Here is a 22,180-nt window from a genome sequence, read left to right as displayed (position 1 = left end):
ATTTTACATAACCAAGCAAACCTCACCCAGAGGAAGTGAACACAGTCCCCCCAAACAGTTCCCTATACTAAGAGGACAGTGACCATAAAATACAATGCCATTTCCTGAACCCTATGTGATAATAGGGCTGACTGAACCAATAATCACATATACATGGAAAGGAACAACCAGAAACAACGTAACGGTCTTGCCAATAAAGTGCCTTCTCTCATACTCTACTCTCCTTAGAGGAGACCTGTGGGATAGGTTCCATTTGTCAGCGAGACATTCTACATTCTATAACCAAAATGTTTCTGGCACAACAGCCCACTATAAGGGTTACACTCAAGCAGTCCAAACAGGCTCAAGGTGGGAAACGTGCACATGGAAAAGCTGGTTTCCCCAGAGGATGAGGCAAGAGGCCAAGCCCTGCTTAACTGCCCACCTCCTCCATGTTTTCTGAAACTTCGTTTCCACTGGAGACAGCATCCCCACTGCCTCCATTCACCTCCGGCTCTTGTTTGGCTTTCTTTGCATCATCTTTCCGGGGGCTTTCTTCCTCTGGTTTCCTCTAAAGATAAAATTGTGAAGACTTCACAACAAATGTAATGGTTTTAAAAAGACAAGTGTGAGACACTGACCCCATAGTACTAAGATCCTGAACACCAGGATTTATAGCTTTAGGGAAGTCTCTCCCTGGCCACAGGAAGCAAATGCATGCCTATACCCTGCAGAATAAATCAGTCTGTCTCAACATACCAATTAAGTCTCCCGACTGGAATCAAGTAGGGTAGGGTAGGAATAAGGAGTACATATGAGCAGTAACAAAAGTACAAATTAGACTTCCTACATTTGAGTAAGGAAACCAAGCAGAAGTTGACTACCTTACCCGACCATCCCCAAGACAAGGGTTTTGGAACTACAGGGAGCAGGCACCCACAGGAGTGTCGAGTATTAGCAAGCCTGCTAATGAATGACTATTGCCCAAGAAAATCTGCCAGCTTCCTTGGCAGTTTTCTGATCTGAAGTCCAGGACTATTTCTCTGGAAGAGGTATCCAAGTGAAAACTGTCTTCCCTCACAAATCACCAACTTAGCAAAAGGAGTATATTATTACTTCAACTATTATTAGGAAAGTTTATAATAAAAGTATTGTTCATGTATCACTGGGACCCCAAAAAATACAGGCTGGGTAAAGGTAGGAAAGAATCATTTATAGATTTACCTTTTTTCTGACAAGGTGGGAAATATCAGTCACATAATTTGATGAGGAAGCACCGTCTGTCGGCTTTCTACTGGCAATCTGTTAAAATGAAGCCTTTGTTTGCAATGTACAAGTTATATGAGACCAAGAGAGACCCAATATTACGTGACAAAATGTACACGAATACCTACCATGGAGACTGAAGAACCTCCTCCACTGGAGGTAAAACCTGAGGTAGAGCTCTCCACCTGTGTGAGATGACAAACCCAAGTGGGCTCCGGCACACCCACAGGCTACCCACAGCTTTATAATAGGTACCCACCACCCAAGTACCTGATTTAAGGACTGAGATATTTTTGGCCTCTAGCAATGGCATCCATCCTACCTCTGCCACAGCAATGGTGAAGTATAGGTATATAAACTAAACCCTCTATATCCTACCTACAAGGTAGAAAGCTCCCTGATATCCCCAGCCACCAAAAGCAGTGCCAAGCAATTTGAGGTTTTTAAAAGCCTTCAATGACTTGCTAATTGATGCAGAAAGAGTTTTCAGAGATATAACTATACCTTATACTTGCTAAGCAATTTCTCTTTGCCTGATACTGTCAGACATATATACAGAGGTACAATGATCCCATATTTACAGATGAGCCCACTAAGGTGGAGAAATGCCCATGATCACAGATAGTAAACAGCAGAGATGGAATTCAAACCCAGGCCATCTGGCTCCGGAACAGTTTCTTAACCAACTACTGATAACAATCAGATCAACTCTCCCGTCCTCTCTGATCACCAGCTCCCTGGAAGCCAAGTAATGATGCCGACTCACTACCAAACAGAACATAAACACCTTTTGGGTAGAATACAAATGTACTACCATGCCATTATCCAAACATTAAAGTGAAATCACACCAACCAGGGTCGCTTTCAGAGCCAATTCAGCTACATTCCCACTACGCTGGGACTCCTTTGCATCTTCTATCTTTTCTCTAATCTCAGGTAGCAATTCTTTCAGCTCCTCGATTTCTTTCTCATATTCAGTAGGTGATCCTTCAGCTTCTTTCATCTGTTCATTTAGTTTAGCTACAAAGAGACTAAAATTCAGTAACATTTATGCAAAAGGATTACCTTTTTAAAAAAACTTTTAAAGAATTATTATATTCGATTAAATTGTTAATTTATATTTGACCAGAGAGGGTTTTTAGGCACCAGGGCCAGGACTCAAAGTACAATCAGCCATTTGGGAGTCCAGCACCCCTATCAACATGCCACCTGCAAGCCCCAAGATACTTTAAAAAAATAACCATGTCTGTTGCTAGAACCACCAAAATCAAGAAGCAAGTGGTGCTCACTCACCCATTCTCTTCTCAATGACTTCAATAGATTTGCTGAACTGTGCCACCGCCTCATCATACTGAGAGTTGTAGCCATAGGCCAAGCCCAGCTGGTAGTGGGTCTCTGCAAGGAGACGGTCATGGGCATCTAGGTACTGCTCCTGCAAGCTTAGGCAAGCCTGGAACTCTTCCACAGCTTGAATATAGTTCTCTAAAGAAGGAAAAAAATAGCAAATAAAAGGACATTTAGTGGAAAGTTACCTCCTGAATTCAGATCCCATTCTGCAGGAATGTACCCCATTTTAAATTATTTTCCGTAGCAGCTCCAGGATCCTTCTCTATTAAGAATGTTAAATAGGGACCAGCAGTTAGCGTGATGGCTATGTTGCTGGACTCCCACGTAGTCAACCGCGGTTTGAGTCCCGGACCTGGTGGCTTAAAACTCATGCCGGGCACGTGTGCATGCGTGCCCAAGATCCTGAGAGGAGACTGGAGGAGGAGGGATTGCGGCGTGGCCATCCCAGCTTTGAGGTGATTTCTCGCTTTCTGTCTCTCTGTCTCCCTCTGTCTGTCTGGCGAGTGCATGCGCCCTATAGCAAAAACCTCTTCCAAAAAAAAAAAAAAGAATGTTAAATATTAGGACCAGCAGGTGGTGCAATTGTTATATGACTCCCACATAGTTGACTGCAGTTCAAGTCTTGAACATGGATGCTTAAAACTCATGCAAGGAATGTTTGCATGCATGCCCAAAATCCAGAGAGGATAATGGAGAAGGGATTGCAGCATGGCCATCCCCTTGGGGGGGAGGGGGTTTACTTTTCGATTTCTGTCTCTATCCATCTCACTGGCGAGCACGAGCACACACATCCTATAGCAAAAATCTATTTACGAAAAAAAAAAAAATTAAGCTTTCTGAAATACTTTCAGTGTGTCATACTCATTGTTCTACTGACTGTAGAAAATCCAAACTACAGTTTTTAAAAAGCAAACCATCAGCTTATGATCAATCAAGCTAGATTCTATAGAATCTATTAGAGGAAGAATAGGGGGGTAAGGAAGGTAGGAGGAGAATAAAATGGAAATATTACCAGATTCAACACTAACTTCTCCAAGCTTAAGATGTGCCTGTGCAGCATAAAGCTGGGCTTCTTTTGTTTCCTGCCTAAAAAAAGAAAAGTTGATCAGAATCCTTAATAGTACTTGTCCAACCCTAACTGCTTGCTAATCTCAAACATCAAGCTCCCAACGTGAGCCTAAAAGCACCAAGTTTACCTTTTAAAAATGATCTTTGCTAAATCCAGCATGTCCCAGGCAAGTTCTAGGTTCCCAATCTCCTCCTCTTCATTTTCTTGAAGAGACTGAAGTATATCCAAATCATTGGTATTAGGCAGAAGTACAAGACAGGCATCTTTCTAGAGAACAATCTAAGTATTTAATTTGCTATAGCAGAACTACCTGAAACATGACCCAAAAACTTGAACTTTCTAAAACCTACAGAATGAATGCCAATGATGTTTCTATTTTAAATCATCACTTTATTGTTATGTTGGAACCTGTTCTAACAGGCAGGACTCCCTAGAACGAACATATCTGTGCATTCTAGGAATAAATAAAAAGTCCCCAACCCGTAACCAAGAAAGAGCTCTCTATAAGATCATACCAACACCAGTAAGCTATAGTTCTACAGCTGAAAAGCAGACCATGGTACTGAATGAGTAACAACTTACTTTGTTTTCAAGAGTTGAACTGTTTAGTGTTTCTTCAGCTTTGTCATTTTCTTTATCCTCTTCTTCTGAACCTTCAATTTCTACAAGCAAAAATTCCTCAGTATTGGAAAACATAATTAAGGATATCTTCTGAGTAGTCAGATTTTAATAAATTTATCTGTCGACATACACTGAGACAGGCCAGACAGATACTAATCAAAGTCAACATCAGAACTAAATATAAAGTCAGTAGTTATCTAACTCAGTCAGGTCTAATCTAGGCTCAGAATGTGTACCAGTATAGACTATGGGTCAGAACCTCAACAATGGAACAGCTGAGTGTTCTTATAAAAGTTGACTTGGATAATTCAGAATAAGACATATACTTACTGCTTCTCATTCATTGGCTAGAAGCTGCTATCCCAGCAAGAGGCAAGTGGAGGGAGGCCTCATTTGTTAGATAATACTAATAAGGCTGGGAAGGTACCAAAAGTTAAATAATTCCAGTCCCTTCAGAACAAGAGAACAGCTTTCTCACAACAAAGATGCGGGGGGGAAAAAGGACAGTTCTTTTATCATCAACTCTCACCAATGAGTATGCCACAGACTCCAGCCAGTTCTAGCACATACTGAATAAGCAATACCATATCGTTATTTTACACCACGGTACTTGTTAAAAAATTTTTTTTAATTCACCATTTTGTCATACACTGACAAGTCAACTGCCTAAAGGAGAGCATGCTTAATAACTCTACTATCTTAGTGAAAAGACAACACAAAGCTCAAATTCTTGAGTAATGAAATGGGCGTGGGGACAGCAGGTGGTGTGATAGTTAAGGTGCTGGATCCCGCAACTCTGCAGTTCAAGTGCCAGACCTGGAGGGTTGAAAACCACACTGGGTACGTGCCCAGAATCCCCAGAGGAGAATATAGAAGGGATTGTAGTGTGGCTGTCCCCCTTGGAAGGGTGGGGGAGGATGGGGTATTTTCTCACTTTCCCTGTCATCTGTCTCCAGCAAGTGTACAAGCCCTATGGTAAAAATCCAAAAAGAAAAGAAAATGAGCATTTTGTCAGTGTGAATAATTCACAAATTGAGTTTAACTTGTCTACCTCCTACTGCCTTTTACTAAGCACTGTAACACCAGCAAAAGTTCAAATACAAGACCTGCAGGTGGTATGGTGGTTAAGGCGCTGGATACTCCCACATGGCCGACCATAGTTCAGGTCCTGGACCTGGTGGCTTGCTTTCTCACTTTAACTCTATTTCTGTCTTTCTCTGGTCAAATTAAAATAAATGAATGAATAAATAAAATTAAACAACTCTTAAAAAAAAAAGATAAAGTAAATATGGCAATTATGCCTTAGCCCTATTAATTTTTTTTTAAGGAAAAAAAAATCTGTATCTCTGGTGAGCATGTGTGCCCTGTAGCAAACTTAAAAATAAATATAAATAGGGACCCAGCAGATGGCATAATGGTTACATCACTGGACTCCATCATGGCCAATTGAAGTTTGAGTCCCAAACCTAGAGCCTTGAAACTCATGTCAGACACGTGTGCACATGTGCCCAAACTCCCAAGGAGATGGATAAGGGATTAGTGTGGCGGTCCCACCCAGAGGATGATTTTTCGTTTTTTATCTCTTTGGCAAGTACATGTACCCTATTAGCAAAAAAATCTCAAAAAATAAAATAAATTCATTAAAAAAATAAAGTTGTAAGGTACAATGTAGTTGGTATCTATAGCAAACAAACCCTGGCAAGTGGCTCAATCTTCTCCACTGACAACATAATTCAGTATTCCTGAAATAGTTACCATAATTAGGAAATTTCATGTCCAAATTGCCAAGTGTATGGGCTTAGATCCCCCAATTTGAAATAGAGACAGGCAGTTTTTATTGTTTTTTAAAAAAGATTTATCAGTATTTTTTAAAATTTGCTACAGAGTATATATGCTCACCAGAGACAGAGAAACAGACTGAGAAAGCAAGACCCCCAGTCTGGGACTTGAACCACAGCTGGCCATGTGGGAGTCTAGCGCCTCAACCACTACGCCATTTGCTGACCCCCACAGTTGGTTTTATTGACTCTCCCATCCCTCAGCAGAATATGCAATGCAAGAGAGCTGAAATAGATCTATGTATTTCTTTAAAAATTAAAAAAAAATTTAAAAAAAACTTCATTTTTTTTTAAGAATTATTTATTTACTGTTATAATTTGACCAGAGAGAGAAAATGAGAAAGCAAGCCACCAGGTCCATTACTCAAATCAGTTGGTCATGTGGGAGTCTAATACCTTAAACAACAGTTAACTTGTTAGTTCCTAAACACTTCATCATAACAATTTGTTAAAGGGAACCAGCAGTTAGCGTAAAGGCTATGTCGCTGGACTCCCACGGAGTCGGACCTGGCGTCCCAGACCTTGTGGCTTAAAACTCACACCGGGCGCGTGTGCGTGCGTGCCCAAGATCCCGAGAGGAGAATGGAGAAGGGACTGCGACGTGACTGTCCCCCAAGGGGGTGATTTCTCGCTTTGTCTCTATGTCTCTGTCTGGTGAGTGCACGCGCCCTATAGCAAAAATCTCTCAAAAAATAAATAAATAAATAAATAAACCAATTAAAAGAATAAAGCATTGATCTTGTTACTTTAATTGTCTAGAATCTGTTCCTACTCATACTGGTTGCTAAATGACATCTACTTCAGCATAAAATAACTACTTGTAGTTTTACCACAATTTAATTTTTTAAAGAGTTACTTAATTTTACTCATTATTATTATTCTTTTTAAATTTGCTATTGGGCACCTACACTCATCAGAGAAAAAAAAAAACTGAGAAAGCAAGCCATGAGGTCCGGGACTTGAATCATAGTCAGCAATGAGGGTGCCCAGTGCCTTATCCACATCACCTGCTGGTCCTGCAATTTATTTTTTTAGATTTGCTAGAGGGCATGTGTGCTAGTGAGTGTGCAAGGGACAGAATTAAGAAATCATCCCCCATGAGGGACAGTCATACAAAGCTTTCTCTTTCTCTTTTGAGATTTTGACCACACACACATAGCATGGCTTACCAAGCTGCCAGTCTAGGACATGAACTGTGTAGTTGGCCATTGTGGGATCAGCAGCCTTAACCATCACCTAACTGGCTAGCTCCCTGCTGTCATGAACAAATATTTTGTTAAAATATTTTCCGAGCTGCTTTGGGGTATTTTTTGTGGTACGTCTATTCCATCCTTCAGTGAAAGTGAAATGCCACTTAGATCTTGAAGCATTTACAATGCAGGCAGAGCAAAACAATACAGGCAGAGTGGTGTAAACCAGAATGACTCTCAAAGTTAAAGAAAAGGTGATGAGGGCTGGCCCTATAACCTAATGGTTAATTAAGGGAACTGTTTCCCATATGGTCAACTGCGGTTTGAATCCCAGCCTGGTAGTTTGAGAAACTAGATGGTTGTGAGTGCCCAAACTCTGTCAGGATGGAGAAATGGAGAAGGGACTGCAGCGTGGCCATGTGTTACTTCCTTTCTGGTGAGTACATGTGCCCTTGGCAATTAAAAATAAATAAATAAAAAGGTTTAATTCCTGGTTATTCTAACACTTGCACAGGGAAGTCGGGTTCCTACCACAGACTGCCAGTAGAGTTCATCTGAGCATAGCCAAGCTTTGTACCCACAATTTAAAATTTTTTTCTTTGACACCAATACATCTGGCATAATGAAAAAAGAACAGGCCAATTTTCTTTATTAGGGATATGGAGCTTGAGATAACAAAAAGTCAGCTGGGTGGTAGGAAATGCACTTTAAAGAATAAAACCACTGGCAAGATCCTTCAAACCAATGTTGTCACATTAAAGAGAACTAAAAGCCTAGTAAGTGACAAAACCCTGAGTCACATTGTAGGTTCCCAGCTTACTCTTTACTGTGTTAATAGGACAAGTTATTCAACCTTTCTCCCATATCTTCATTTGTAAAATTTATAAGTAGAACCTGGCACATAAAATCTAAAAAATACAACTAGTGAAAACTCTGGACTTTTGAAAATAACTTAAAAATCAGTGTCCAAGGCAAGTAGGTGGCATGGAGGTTATAGCCTACTCTGCATCTCCAGTTCCAGACCTGGTAGCTTGAAAATCACACCGGACTCATGTGAGTGGATGCCCAAAATCTCAAGAGGAGAATGGAGGACTGCAGTGTGGCCATCTCCCAAGGGCTGGTAGATATCTGCTCTCTGGTGAGCATAGGCAACCTATGGCAAAAACCTTATCCACTCACCCCCCCAAAAACGTGTCCAGTAAATTTCTGCTAAGTACATAAAGGGGAGGAATAAAAATGCCTTCCTCAGTGGAAGGGAGACTAGTAACAACAAAATATCCAAGGCAATATATTCAATAGATTCACTCACTACTCTTATACTCTGACCTTAAACAAGCTGAATAATCTTTAAGCCTCGACTTCCTCTTCACTATAACTAAAGTAATATTACCTATCAGCCCAAAACAATAGGATTGTTTTGTAATCAGAAATAACATATATGAGAGAGCTCTAGCAATGTTACTTATGATCCAACAATGATTTCTGAACAATCTATGAGGAAATATGGTATCTTGTGGCCAGCCGGTGGCACAGGTGGCAGAGTGGTTACGGCAGCTGGATCCCACATGGCTGAAAGCACAGTTAAGAGTCCTACACCCGGCAGCTTGAGAAAAACCCGGCAAATGTGCATGCATGCCCCAAATCCTGGGAAAACAGAGAAGAGAATGTGGCATGGCCTCTCCCTGGGGGATGATTTCTCACCATCTATGTCTTTACAGCCAACACACACAGCCTACGACAAAAACTAAAAAGAAATGTGACTTATCTACCTACTATATCAAAGCCCAATTTAAGAGAGCCAGCAGAACTTTTTACTATCCTTGTTCACCAACACTAAGAATAAAACAGGGCGGGAGCCAGCAGTTAGCATAATGGCTATGTCGCTGGGCTCCCACGTAGTCGTGGTTCGCGTCGCGGTGGCTTAAAACTCACGCCGGGGGAACCAGCAGTTAGCGTAATGGCTATGTCGCTGGACTCCCACGTAGTCAACTGCAGTTCGTGTCCTAGACCCGGTGGCTTAAAACTCACGCCGGGCGCGTGTGCATGCGTGCCCAAGATCCCGAGAGGAGAATGGAGGAGAAGGGATTGTGGCGTGACCATCCCCCCTGGGGGGTGATTTCTCGCTTTCAGTCTCTATGTCTGTCTGGCGAGCGCACACACCCTGTAACAAAAATCTCTCTCTCAAAAAAAAAATGAATAAAGCACAGGGTCAGCTGCAGTGGTGCGGTAATAACATAATGTTCTTATGCTGAGGCTGCATGATAAATTCCTCAATTCACATTCTGAGGTCTCCCTATGCCTATGATCTTGGGCTGGCTAGGTTTCAGAGCAGATTGTAGTATGAAGAGTTTGTTGGGACCGGCAGGTGGTGTAGTGGGTTAAGGCGCTGGACAATCCCACATGGCCGACCATGGTTCAAGTCCTGGACCTGGTGGCTTGTTTTCTCACTTTCTCTCTCTCTCTGTCTCTTTGGTCAAATTAAAATGAATGAATGAATGAATAAAATAACTCTTTTTAAAAAGTTTGTTGGGGGGGCCGGCAGGTGGCATGGTGGATAGGGGCGCTGGACTCCCACATGGCCAACCACGGTTCAAGTCTCAGACCTGGTGGCTTGCTTTCTCTCTTCCTCTCTCTCTCTCTCTCTCTCTCTCTCTGTCTCTCTGTGATCAAACGAAAATAATAATGATAATAATAATAAATAAAGTTAAATAAAATAATTCTTTTTAAAAAAATTTTGTTGGGGGTACTTCTCACTCTCTCACTAAATAAACAAACTCAAAAATAGAAAAAGAAAATTACAAGACATGAGTTTTAAAATTTGAGGAAATCAGAGACCAGCAGATGCTATGATGGTTAAGGCGCTAGACTCCCACACAGCCAACCATGGTTTGAGTACAAGACTGGGTGGCTTGTTTTCTCACTCCCCGTCCCCCCATTCTATCTCTGCTGCTGAGCACATGTGCCCTGTAGCAAATTTTCAAATATTAATAGTTATATGGAAGCAGCAGATGGCATAATGGTTATGTCACTAGAATCCACACAGTCAACCACAGTTTGAGTCCCAGACCTGGCGGCTTAAAACTCACCCCAGGCACGTGTGCATGCGTTGTGTGCATGCCCAAAACCGCAAGAGAATAGAGAAGGAATTGCAGCATGATTATCCCCTCTGAGGGGTGGGGGAATGAGTTCTCACTTTTTGTCCTATGGTGAACGCAAAAACCCTACAGGAAAAATGTCTCTAAAATATACATATATTAATATTAGGGGCTGGCAGGTGGCATGGTGGTTGATGGCACTGGACTCCCACATGGCCAACTCTGGTTCAAGTCCCAGACTTGGTGAATGGCTTTTTCACTTTCTCTCTCACTCTGTCCCTCTTTGGTTAAATTAAGATAGATAGATAACTGAATGAAATAAAGTTGAATTTTTTAAATTACATTAGAAAATTTAAATTTAAAATTATAAACAAATTAAGTAATGACTGAAAACAAAAACTGAGGCATTCAGGAGCCAGCAGGTGACATGGTGGTTAAGGGCACTGGACTCCCATGTGGCTGACTGAGGTTTGAGTCCCGGACCTGGCGGCTTGCTTGCTTTCTCACTCACTCACTCACTCACTCACTCACTCACTCTGTTCCTCACTGGTCAAAAAGAAAGATGGACAAGCAGAAGGAAGGAGAAAGAAAGGAAGAAAAAAAAAAAAAAACAGAAGAAAGTTAAATAAATCAATTTTTTAAAAAAATAAATAAATAATTAGAGGAATTCAGTTCTGTGCTTCTCTCTAAAGTATAAGCCCAATGGTGCTATCATTTAGCCAATTCACTTCTGGTCACTGTGCCTGTGCTGGCTGGAGTACAGAGACCTACACATAGGTACAAGGAAGTTCACCAGAACATACTCTAAGTAGGTAAGTCTTTGAAAGTGTAAAATTTAAGAACTCTTGAAATAGCTGGCAATTACAAGTAATTAACAATTCACTGGAATATGTCTGTGGTTATTAATGCCAGTGTTAGATGAACCTTATACACAGTAGAATCCTCAAATGATAACACAACTCAAGTCAGACATGCCAATTGTAGAATTACTAAATAGAGGCTTATATTTATCTTGATAAAATTGAATCACAATTGACCAATAAACACCACTACAAACATCCATGCTTGATAACAACCTAGTAAAAGCACCTCAGTTTACCAGCCAAAGCAAGCATAAAATTAGAGTGGAAAGGAGCAAGAGGGCTTAATGGGTCAACTTCTTGTTGTCATTTTTTGGGGAAACTGTTTTAACTAAAGCCTCTGAACACTTCCTGAAGATCAAAAGTAGAGAGGCAGCAGAATTAATTTTGGTGATAAGATTCAAGGTTAGCTGTTGCCTTCATTTAAATGGCATGCCTGCTTAAGTGTACCAATTCAGTGGATTCTACTGTTCTGTTCCTGCTTCCTAAAGCAGAGAAAAGGAACCACGTGAACAGTAACCAAAAAATCCAGAGGCATGCAAGTGAACATCCATTCAGCATTCTCTGCCAGCCTAGCCCACTATTTCCCTACCTACCCCACCCTTCTCCCACCTTTACTAGCTGGTAATGTGCAACAAGTTACTAGTAGCTAGCCAAGTCTCAGAAATCAGAGAACAGCTATTTTGCAGTTAGTAAAAGCGTTAGTTTATAAGCCAGCTAAAGACGACTTGCTGCTTTTAACTTGTTCAACTTATTACAATCTTCTTCAACTACCCCCATTTCATTTAGCCCTTTCCCAATCCAAAGGCAGACGGAAAATCCTGAATGGAAGGCTGACTTTTACCCATGATTAGTGAGTCAAATCCAGAATGTACTCCACCCACTGCAGCTCTTGCATATCCCGGTTACCTTCACCCTCTTTCATCTGTTCTTCTCTCTCTTGTGTCTCTTCATTAGCAGCTATCTCAACTTTGTCTTCAGGTGATTTCTCAGTAGCAACCTTCGATTTGTTCACCCTCTTTTGTCCGTTCTTCTCTCTCTTGTGTCTCTTCATTAGCAGCTATCTCAACTTTGTCTTCAGGTGATTTCTCAGTAGCGACCTGGGCTACCTTAGACTCTTCTACAGGCAGCTTAGTTTCCTCCTGACTAGAAAGCAGGTCTTCCCTAACTCCTCTACTCCTGAGCCATCTTTTGTTTCTGACAGAATCTCTGCAGAAGTCTGTGGTTTGATAGGAGTCTGATCTTCTGCAGCTGAAAGTGCACTGATGTACCATCCTTAGGAAGAACTGTAATCTGCCCAGGCTTTTCAGAGACTTTTGATCCAGCCTCTGCAACCAACACCTCTGAAGACGCAGCCCGAGAGGCAGCAGAATTAATTTTGGTGATAAGATTCAAGGTTAGCTGTTGCCTTCATTTAAATGGCATGCCTGCTTAAGTGTACCAATTCAGTGGATTCTACTGTTCTGTTCCTGCTTCCTAAAGCAGAGAAAAGGAACCACGTGAACAGTAACCAAAAAATCCAGAGGCATGCAAGTGAACATCCATTCAGCATTCTCTGCCAGCCTAGCCCACTATTTCCCTACCTACCCCACCCTTCTCCCACCTTTACTAGCTGGTAATGTGCAACAAGTTACTAGTAGCTAGCCAAGTCTCAGAAATCAGAGAACAGCTATTTTGCAGTTAGTAAAAGCGTTAGTTTATAAGCCAGCTAAAGACGACTTGCTGCTTTTAACTTGTTCAACTTATTACAATCTTCTTCAACTACCCCCATTTCATTTAGCCCTTTCCCAATCCAAAGGCAGACGGAAAATCCTGAATGGAAGGCTGACTTTTACCCATGATTAGTGAGTCAAATCCAGAATGTACTCCACCCACTGCAGCTCTTGCATATCCCGGTTACCTTCACCCTCTTTCATCTGTTCTTCTCTCTCTTGTGTCTCTTCATTAGCAGCTATCTCAACTTTGTCTTCAGGTGATTTCTCAGTAGCCACCTGGGCTACCTTGGTCTCAACCCCATCTCCAGCTGCCTTAGACTCTTCTACAGGCAGCTTAGCTTCCTCCTGACTAGGAACCAGGTCTTCCCTAACCTCCTCTACTCCTGAGCCATCTTTTATATCTGTCAGGGTCTCTGCAGAAGTCTGTGGTTCAGTAGGAGTCTGATCTCCTGCAGCTGACAGTGCACTGACTGTACCATCCTTAGGAAGAACTGTAATCTGCCCAGGCTTTTCAGAGACTTCTGATCCAGCCTCTGCAGCCAACACCTCTGAAGACGAAGCCTGTACCGTCACCTCCAGTGACTCTTTAGCAGGAAGCACTTCTTTTTCCATCAGCTTCTCAAGAACACCCTTTCCTGGCTCATTTTCAGAGGTAACTGCTTTTTCCTTTGGCTCATCCCCACCCACATTCGCTGGCTTAACTGTCGCTTCTACCGGCTCTGCTTCCGACCCCACTGCAGTACCCTGCTTTTCTAGAGTCACAACAGGCTGTTCTTCTGCAGTTTCTCTTGGCTTCTCCTCTATGCTCACAATGACCTCTCTCTGTTTTTCCTGACCACCTCTTTTTCTGTACTCTTCTTCCTGGATGTCAGCTCCAGAAACTGATTTTCCTTCCTCAGCATATGGTGCTTCCTGTTCTGCCTTCCCAAAAGCTTCATTCAGTCCTGTTGCTGCTGTTCCTTCTGCCTCTTCAGAGGTTTCAGTTAACTGATCTGGAGTCAATTCAACTTTCTCCTGTAGCTCCTCTGCAGGCTCACTTATGTCCATATCTTCTCTTCCACCCTTCTCCATTATACTCTCTTGCTCTTTTTCAGTTTCAGGCCTTTCCAGACACTTGTCTTCTGGTTTTTTGGCTGCTGCTTTTTCTCCCATGGCGTCATAAACCTGTTCTCTCAACTCTTCCCTTGCTTCCTCTACATGGTTAAAGAACATGAAGCATAAACATGTCTTCGAATTCAATGATAAAGGCATAAATGGAAACTAAAATTACATTCTCCCTACAACCTCATATGATCTGGCTTATATTTTAGTAGATGGCCTATAAATTTATATGCCCCCTTGAGAAAGCAAGAGAGTCCCAGCTAGCAGAGCAACTTATTGCAAAAGAAACAAGCTCTTAAACTAGAAATTGTTTAATATGAGCATTCTGATTACCAGTTAGGTAAGAGATGCCAAGCTATTCATTCTCCTTTAATATTAACATTATAGACTCCATCTAGCATGTAAAACTTTAGTAGCCAAACTCAGCTTAGAAATATTTTTCTTAGACAAAAAAAAAAACCAGTGTTCAAAAAGTACTGCTCTTAAAATAACTGAGCTGCATAGACTGCTTTAAAAATTTGCTTCAAAAATATTTAAGACTGCAGTAATTGAAATACAAATTTAAATTACCAAATTCAAAAAATTAAATTATCTTCTTACAAAAGCCTGCAGTCAGTTTCACTAATCGGCCCCCAGTGCCATCTCCACCAGATGCAGGCATCACACCAAGCATCTCAGGAGAATCCATTCAGGGCAGGGAGGGCCCTATTTCCATCACTTGTATACAAGAAATTCACAATGTTGCCATCTCTTGAATGTCACATGCAACTTCACATACCATCTATGTTATCATTATTTTCTACCAGAGATTCATCTTCTGTTTTATCTCCTTCTTCCTCTTCCACATGCACACCTTCTAAGGCGTTTCCCAATACACCATTTTCCATTCTAGGAGAACAAAAAGAGAAAAGCACCAAAGGTGTAATTGGTAGAACCTAACAAATTTTTTCTAACACAAAAAATGCAGTACTACAAGTGCAGGAAACATAAAACTATAGGAGAAAAACAACGATCATCATTAATATAAATGAAGGCTGTAAGAGCACTTTAGGAAATCCACATATCCATCCCATTCAGTCATCTGAAAAGCACAGAGGACTCCTCAAAAGAACATTCTGGGCCATCCAGTGGTGTGGTACTTAAGGTGACTGTGGCTAGACCCCGTAGAGCCTACTTTGTGATTCGAGTACCAGACCCAGAAGCATCTTGAAGATCACATTAGGCATGTTTGTGCAGGTACCCAAAACTGAAGAGGAGGAAAAAGGATTGCAGTATGGCAACCCTCTCGGGGGATTACTTTTTACATTCTCTCACTGTCCTCCTTTTTTTTTTGGAGAGGTTTTTGCTATAGGGTGCATGCGCTTGCCAGAAAAACAGAGAGACAGAGAGACAGAAAGTCCAGCAAGCACCCCCGGGGGGATGGCCACGCCGCAATCCCTTCTCCATTCTCCTCCTATGATCTTGGGCCGACACGCACACACGCCTGGCATGAGATTAAGCCACCGGGTCTGGGACTCTAACCTCGATCGGCTACATGGGAGTCCAGCGACATAGCCATTAGGCCAACTGCTGGTCCCTCGCTGTCCTTCTTTAGCACATGAACACACCCTAAAAAAAACTTTGAAATCACAACAAATAGGCCTGCATGCATACTTCATAATCCATATACCCCCATTTCTCTAGATACTAAGTAACGATCTAGCAAGATTTTCACAGCAAACTATCAAATACTCTTTATGATCACAAGATTAGAACCTTATCAGAACACAGGTTAAATAGAGAATCAGCTACTTCAAATATACTCAATATACTTTATTCTGGTGGAAAATACTGATGAGTTTCCCAACAGTAAGACTACTACCGAGTCTTATCAAACATTTTTTACACACTAGTCCTTTCAAATTGTCCCTCATTCAGTCCTTTGTAACAGAGTGATTGCTTTGAGCTAACTGAAAGGATTTTTTTTGCTTTTGTTTTGTTTTTGTTTTTTGAGAGGTTTTTGCTTAGCCAGAAAGACAGAAACAGAGACAGAAAGTGAGAAATCACCCCCCGGGGGGATGGCCACACCTCAATCCCTTCTCCTCCATTCTCCTCTGGGGATCTTGGGCATGTACACACACATGCCCGGCGTGAATTTAAGCCACTGGGTCTGGGACTTGAACCGCGGTCGGCTACATGGGAGTTCAGCAACACAGCCATTACACTAACTGCTAGTCCCTAGCTGAAAGTATTTTTAAAGATTCTTGCTATATTGAACGTTTGCCAGTTATTGACCATTTATTAATGGAAAGCTCTTTGCTTGTAAGAACCCCAGGTCAAAACTTCAATGTAACTTTAATTTTTGTACCAAGTGCCATTTCAACCTCCTTCAGTATTTCATACTCCTTCAAACCCTTTATCTAGATAAAGCCAGTCCCACTTAGCTAATGTTAGCAAACAAGGAATCCAGGTTTGAAATGATCAAAGTGACATAAAACATACTTAATAACTAAGGTTTAAAGAACATACCTTGCCAATTCTAGAAGTGATTTCCCGTAAAAAAAGAAGGCTTCTCCACATTCATTAGCTGTTTCTCCATACTTCTTACCTCTACAAAGAGAATAAACATCCAAACTATGAACTAACATGTACGCTTTTTTTTTTTTTTTTTTAAAAAGAGACTTCTGCTATAGGGCACGGACAGAGAGACAGAATTTGATAAATCTTCCCCTGCCTGTCCCTCCTCCCCCCTGGGTGTGTGTGGCCATGCTGCCAACTCCTCCTCTATTCTCCTCTTGGGATCTCGGGTATGCATGCACAGGTGCCCTGTGTGAGTTTTAAGCTGCTGGGTCTGGGACTTGAACCACAGTCAGTCAACTATGTGGGAGTACAATGACATAACCATTATGCAATCTGCTGGTACCAGTAATATGTACTCTTAGAACATGTATTTCTGGTTTTCTGTTTATAAATTGACATTTCCTCAGTAACACAATCCTTCTAGGACACCAATACAGTCCTCTTGCTTTGAATCAAGAAAAAGGAAACTTGATAGCAAATAAGGCATAAAGTTAATTTTGCATGTTTTTCATCTGTATATTATTACACAATGCTTAATTTTCCCATCTGTAAAATGAGAACGTTAACGTTAACAACTGCTCAGAGAGCTATTACAAAAACTAAATGAGTTAAAACAATGCTAGAAATACAGTGGTGCAGCCGATGATGGCAATAAAACACGCTTTCCAAGGCTGACCCACATGAGAAAATTCCAGGCTCACATCAAGACACCATCCTGGGGATCAGCAGTTAGCGTAATGGCTATGTCGCTAGACTCCCATGTAGTCGACCGCGGTTCACGTCCCGGACCCGGTGGCTTAAAACTCACGCCAGGTGCGTGTGCGTGCGTGCCCAAGATCCCGAGAGGAGAATGGAAAAGGGATTGTGGCATGACCATCCACCCTGGGGGGTGATTTCTCGCTTTCTGTCTCTGTCTGTCTGGCAAGTGCACACGCCCTATATCAAAAACCTCTCCAAAAAAAAAAAAGAAACCATCCTGAGTATGCTGGGTATGTGCATGCCCATGATCTAGGGCTGACTGAAGATTGGGGGTGGGTTACAAGATCATGTGGGGGTGTTCTCTGGCTGAAGGAAGAAATAAACAAATTTTTAAAAAGTACAGATAGCACTGTATGTAAGTTTTAGCTATTAATGCCCAGACTGGAAGAGAGAGAAGAAATCACAAGTGATTAGAATAAATTTGAAGGAAGAGGTACTTCTCTACATACCAGCTTTCATGAACTAAAGACTGAAATAAGTTATATAAGCCAGGCCAACTAACAGTCTCTGAATCTAATGAGCGAATAGAAAAACTAGGCAGAGGGATCAGCAGTTATAATGGCTATGTCAGTGGACTTCCATGTAGTCGACCATGGTTCGAGTCCCAGATCTGGTGGCTTAAACTCACGCCTGGCGTGTGTGCGTGCGTGCCCAAGATCCAGAGAGGAGACTGGAGAACAGATTGCGGCATGGCCATTCCACAGGGGGGTGATTTCTCTCTCGCAAGCACATGCGCCCTATAGCTAAAACCTCTCCAAAAAAGAAAGGAAAAAAAAGAAAAACTACTCAGAAAGTATTGTGATGAAAGTCATGTTTAATGGTAGTCTACTATATTAAAATAATGTATTTGAAATTTTCTTCCTAAACACCTTCAGTGGTGGTACAATGGGAATCCAGACCTCACTAAGCATCTGGGAAGACTAAGCTAAGAAGCATGCTTATCTGTGGTTCTATCTAACATAACCATGTAAGGGCCAGCTGGTGGTATGGTGGTTAAGGTGCTTGGATCCCACAGGGAAGACTAGGTGGTTTCAAGACCTAGTCCAAGCAACTTGATAAAAAAAACAAAGCAAACAAACAAAAACCACTCAGCTTTATGTTCATGTGTGCCCAGAATTTTAAGAGGATGGAAAAGGGATTGCAGCATGGCCATTCCGGGGGGCGGGGGAGTGCTTTCTCACTTTCCCTCTCTCTCCCCAGTGAGTGCACATACCCCGTATCAAGTTTAAAAAAAGAAAAAGCAAATTCTTACCATCATATAATGTTTGGGCTTCACCCCTAGAGCACAACACTAAATACTAAATATCAGAACCCCAAATCTTTTTATAAATAGAATTATTTACTTAATTTCACTCGTTATTATTATTTTTTAAATTTGACCAGAAAGACAAAGGGAAAGGGAGAAAGCAAGCACCAGCTCCGGGACTTGAACCGCAGTCAGCCATGTGGGAATCCAGCATGTTTAACCATCACACCATCTGGCGGCCCAAGAGCCTAGGATTTAAGCCTAGGTTAAGAATGAAGAGGACATAAGTTAGGAATCAGTCAAGAGATCATTGTAGACATTTAGGAATAAAATTGTGTTCTAGATATTGGGAAATGGAGTGTAGTTTGGGGAAAAACCGATCGACATTTTTCTTTGGTAATAATTATTTTGGGGTCCAGCAGTTAGCGTAATGGCTATGTCACTGAACTCCCATGTAGTTGACCACGGTCACAGTCCTGGACTCGGTGCCTTAAACTCACGATGGGCACATGTGCGTGTGCCCAGGATTCCAAGAGGAGAATGGAGAAGGGATTGCGGCATGGCCATCCCCCCTGGGGAGGGGAGGGGAGGGAGGTGATTTCTTGCTTTCTGTCTCTGTCTGTCTGGCGAGTGCATGCAAAAACTACAGCAAAAAACCTCTCAAGAAAAAAAAATTATTATTTTGTATTTAACTTTATTTATTTTTATTTCAATTTGACCAGAGAGGGTCAGAGAGAGAGAGAGGAGCAGGGGAATAAGAAAGTGAGCCACAAGGTCCAGGACTTGAACCATGGTCAGCCACGTGGGAGTCGAGCACCCTTAACAACCACTCCATCAGCTAGACTGCCTTTTTTTTTTTTTTTTTGAGAGATTTTCACTGTAGGGTGTGTGCGCTCGCCAGACAAACAGAGAGAGACATAGAGACAGAAAGCGAGAAATCACCCCCCAGGGGGGATGGTCATGCCGCAATCCCTTCTCCTCCATTCTCCTCTCGGGATCTTGGGCACGCACGCACACACGCCCGGCGTGAGTTTTAAGCCACCGGGTCCGGGACATGAACCGCGGCCGACCACGTGGGAGTCCAGCGACATAGCCATTACGCTAACTGCTGGTTCCCTAGACTGACTTTTGATCCTGACTGACTAAAGGAAAAGAAGGAATAGTGAGTTTAAAACATGAAACTGTTAGATGTGTCATTATAATAATTTCTAAGATTTCTTTCATTCAACTGTATGAACATAATCAACAAACTATGAAAAAAATGTTCACCTCCAATTGCTACTGCTAATACGATCTTGAAGGAAACTATTTCCAATCGAGTCATGAGAGAGGGTACTGCTTGAAGATTTTAATTTATTTTTTCTTTTTCTATTTTTTTTTAGGATTTTACCTTTTTTTTTTTTTTTTGAGAGGTTTTTGCTATAGGGCACATGCGCTCGCCAGAAAGACAGAGACAGACAGACAGAAAGCGAGAAATCACCCCCGGGGGGATGGCCACACTACAATCCCTTCTCCTCTTCGGATCTTGGGCACGCACGCACACGTGCCCGGGCGTGAGTTTTAAGCCACCGGGTCCGGGACGCAAACCGCGGTCGACTACATGAGAGTCCAGAGACACAGCCATCATGCTAACTGGTGGTCCCCAGGATTTTACATTTTTTAAACATGTACTCATTGTATAACTTACAATATGGCAATTCAAAGCATATGCACATTACATATCAACTCAAAGACATAACCTTATACATCCTTAAAAGATTTTTTTTTCTTAATAATTATTTATTTAACTTTATTTATTCGCTTATTTTAATTTGAGCAGAGACAGACAGAGAAAGAGAGAGAAAGTAAGAAAGCAAGCTACCAGGACTAAGATTTGACCTGTGGTCGGCCATGTGGGAGTGTCCAGTGCCTCAACCACCACACCACCTGCTGGTCCCAAAGATAACTTTCTATTGTTGTGTCTGTTAAATTTTTTATGAGGCCCTGTCTTCCAACCTTTAACATTCTTTTTCATCTCTTAGATCTGGAGGTACATTAAATTCTTGGGGGAAAATAAATCACCTTTAAGGCACTAAAATTAACCTTCTATTCTTCTAGTAGGTTAGTATATATGGTTAAAGCTCAAACTTGCCAACTTCCAAGCAATTATAATAGCAGGTAACAATGGTTCTAAAAATCTATGGAAAATGCTGTGGTAATTCAGTTATGAGTGACAGGGTGACCAATCTTCGTGGCTTTCTTAGGTCTGAGGGGTTTCCCCAAACAGGAAATTTATAGCATTAAAATGTAAAGATCTAGGGACCAGCAGTTAGTGTAATGGTTATGTCGCTGGACTCCCACGTAGCCGAACGCGGTTCAAGTCCTGGACCCAGCGGCTTAAACTCACGCCAGGCACGTGTGCATGCGTGCCCAAGATCACAAGAGGAGAATGGAGGAGAAGGGATTGCGGCATGGCCATCCCCCCTGAGGGGTGATTTCTCGCTTTCTGTCTCTCTCTTTCTGGAGAGCGCACGTGCCCTATAGCGAAAACCTCTCCAAAGGAAAAAAAAAAAAAAGTAAAGATCTAGACAAGCAAGGAAAAATTGTGATCTCCCTAAGAAGTTATGACTGGAATATAAATTACCTTAGAAAAATCAGAGGCTGACATTGCTCAGTGGGTCTGGACCAACTATGAGCAGAGGCATACCCAGCATGCTCAGAAAGTTGTAAGGACAAGGACTCAGAACCTTTATCATGTAGGGCTGGTCTTATTTAATGTAATACCATTCCCTGTCCCCCTAAGTATTATAGTTACAGTTACAAGAGTAAACTCCTGCTTAAAAATAATTTAAAAATCTTTCTCTTCATTTTTGTCCTCAAATAAAACAACTTTTTATAATTCAAGGCTTATTAAGGGAACATAACATTAAGTCATAGCAAAACACAATACTTACAAAAGACTGGCTGCTTCCTGGAACGCATTGACAGCTGCTGGAATGTCTCCCATAACCAGATGTTTCTGTCCTAAACCCAAGAGTTTCTTAGCTTCACTATCCACATCAAGACTGTAAGAAAATAAGTTTTTCAAGTGTCAAATACTATATAATATATATTAAATACCTGCTACATTTAAACCAATTTCCTTAATTTCTTTAACCTTTTGGCTAGGCCCAGTTAACTCATTTATTTACCACTGCAAAACCTAAAGAAAACAAAAATGGAACAAAACAAACTCAAAGATAATATTCTCAGAAGCATGGCTAAAATATTTTCTTAAAAGTTTATCTGGGGGTGGGAACCAGCAGTTAGCGTAATGGCTATGTCGCTGGACTCCCACGTAGTCGACCGCGGTTCCTATGTCGCTGGACTCCCACGTAGTCGACCGTGGTTCGTGTCCCGGACCCGGTGGCTTAAAACTCACGCCGGGCGCGTGTGCGTGCGTGCCCAAGATCTCGAGAGGAGAATGGAGGAGAAGGGATTGCGGCGTGACCATCCCCCCTGGGGGGTGATTTCTCGCTTTTTGTCTCTATGTCTCTGTCTGTCTGGCGAGCGCACG

General features: G+C 41.8%; 1 protein-coding gene across 7 annotated transcripts in view; it reads right to left on the bottom strand.

Moving 5' to 3' along the window:
* Window positions 1-22,180, bottom strand: part of NASP (nuclear autoantigenic sperm protein) — a 44,462-nt gene that overhangs the window by 879 nt on the left and 21,403 nt on the right. For 4 of the 7 annotated variants that reach the window (XM_006153820.3, XM_014589892.1, XM_006153819.3 and 1 more), the window contains 12 exons: window positions 21,579-21,689; window positions 16,590-16,670; window positions 14,860-14,969; window positions 13,166-14,173; window positions 4,244-4,323; window positions 3,789-3,874; window positions 3,605-3,678; window positions 2,539-2,727; window positions 2,099-2,265; window positions 1,374-1,430; window positions 1,204-1,281; window positions 425-550 (listed from right to left, as the gene is read on the bottom strand). In XM_006153820.3, the coding sequence (XP_006153882.1) occupies window positions 425-550; window positions 1,204-1,281; window positions 1,374-1,430; window positions 2,099-2,265; window positions 2,539-2,727; window positions 3,605-3,678; window positions 3,789-3,874; window positions 4,244-4,323; window positions 13,166-14,173; window positions 14,860-14,969; window positions 16,590-16,670; window positions 21,579-21,689 (2,167 nt within the window). The remainder of the gene's footprint in view (window positions 1-424; window positions 551-1,203; window positions 1,282-1,373; window positions 1,431-2,098; window positions 2,266-2,538; window positions 2,728-3,604; window positions 3,679-3,788; window positions 3,875-4,243; window positions 4,324-13,165; window positions 14,174-14,859; window positions 14,970-16,589; window positions 16,671-21,578; window positions 21,690-22,180) is intronic. The other 3 variants (XM_027773928.1, XM_027773927.1, XM_027773929.1) reach the window with 3 other exon arrangements.

The sequence above is a fragment of the Tupaia chinensis genome, unplaced genomic scaffold, assembly GCF_000334495.1.
Source record: "Tupaia chinensis unplaced genomic scaffold, TupChi_1.0 Scaffold000387_1, whole genome shotgun sequence".
NCBI lineage: Eukaryota > Metazoa > Chordata > Mammalia > Scandentia > Tupaiidae > Tupaia > Tupaia belangeri.
Note: the sequence above shows the minus strand (reverse complement) of the source record. Positions and strands in the feature narration are given on the sequence as shown.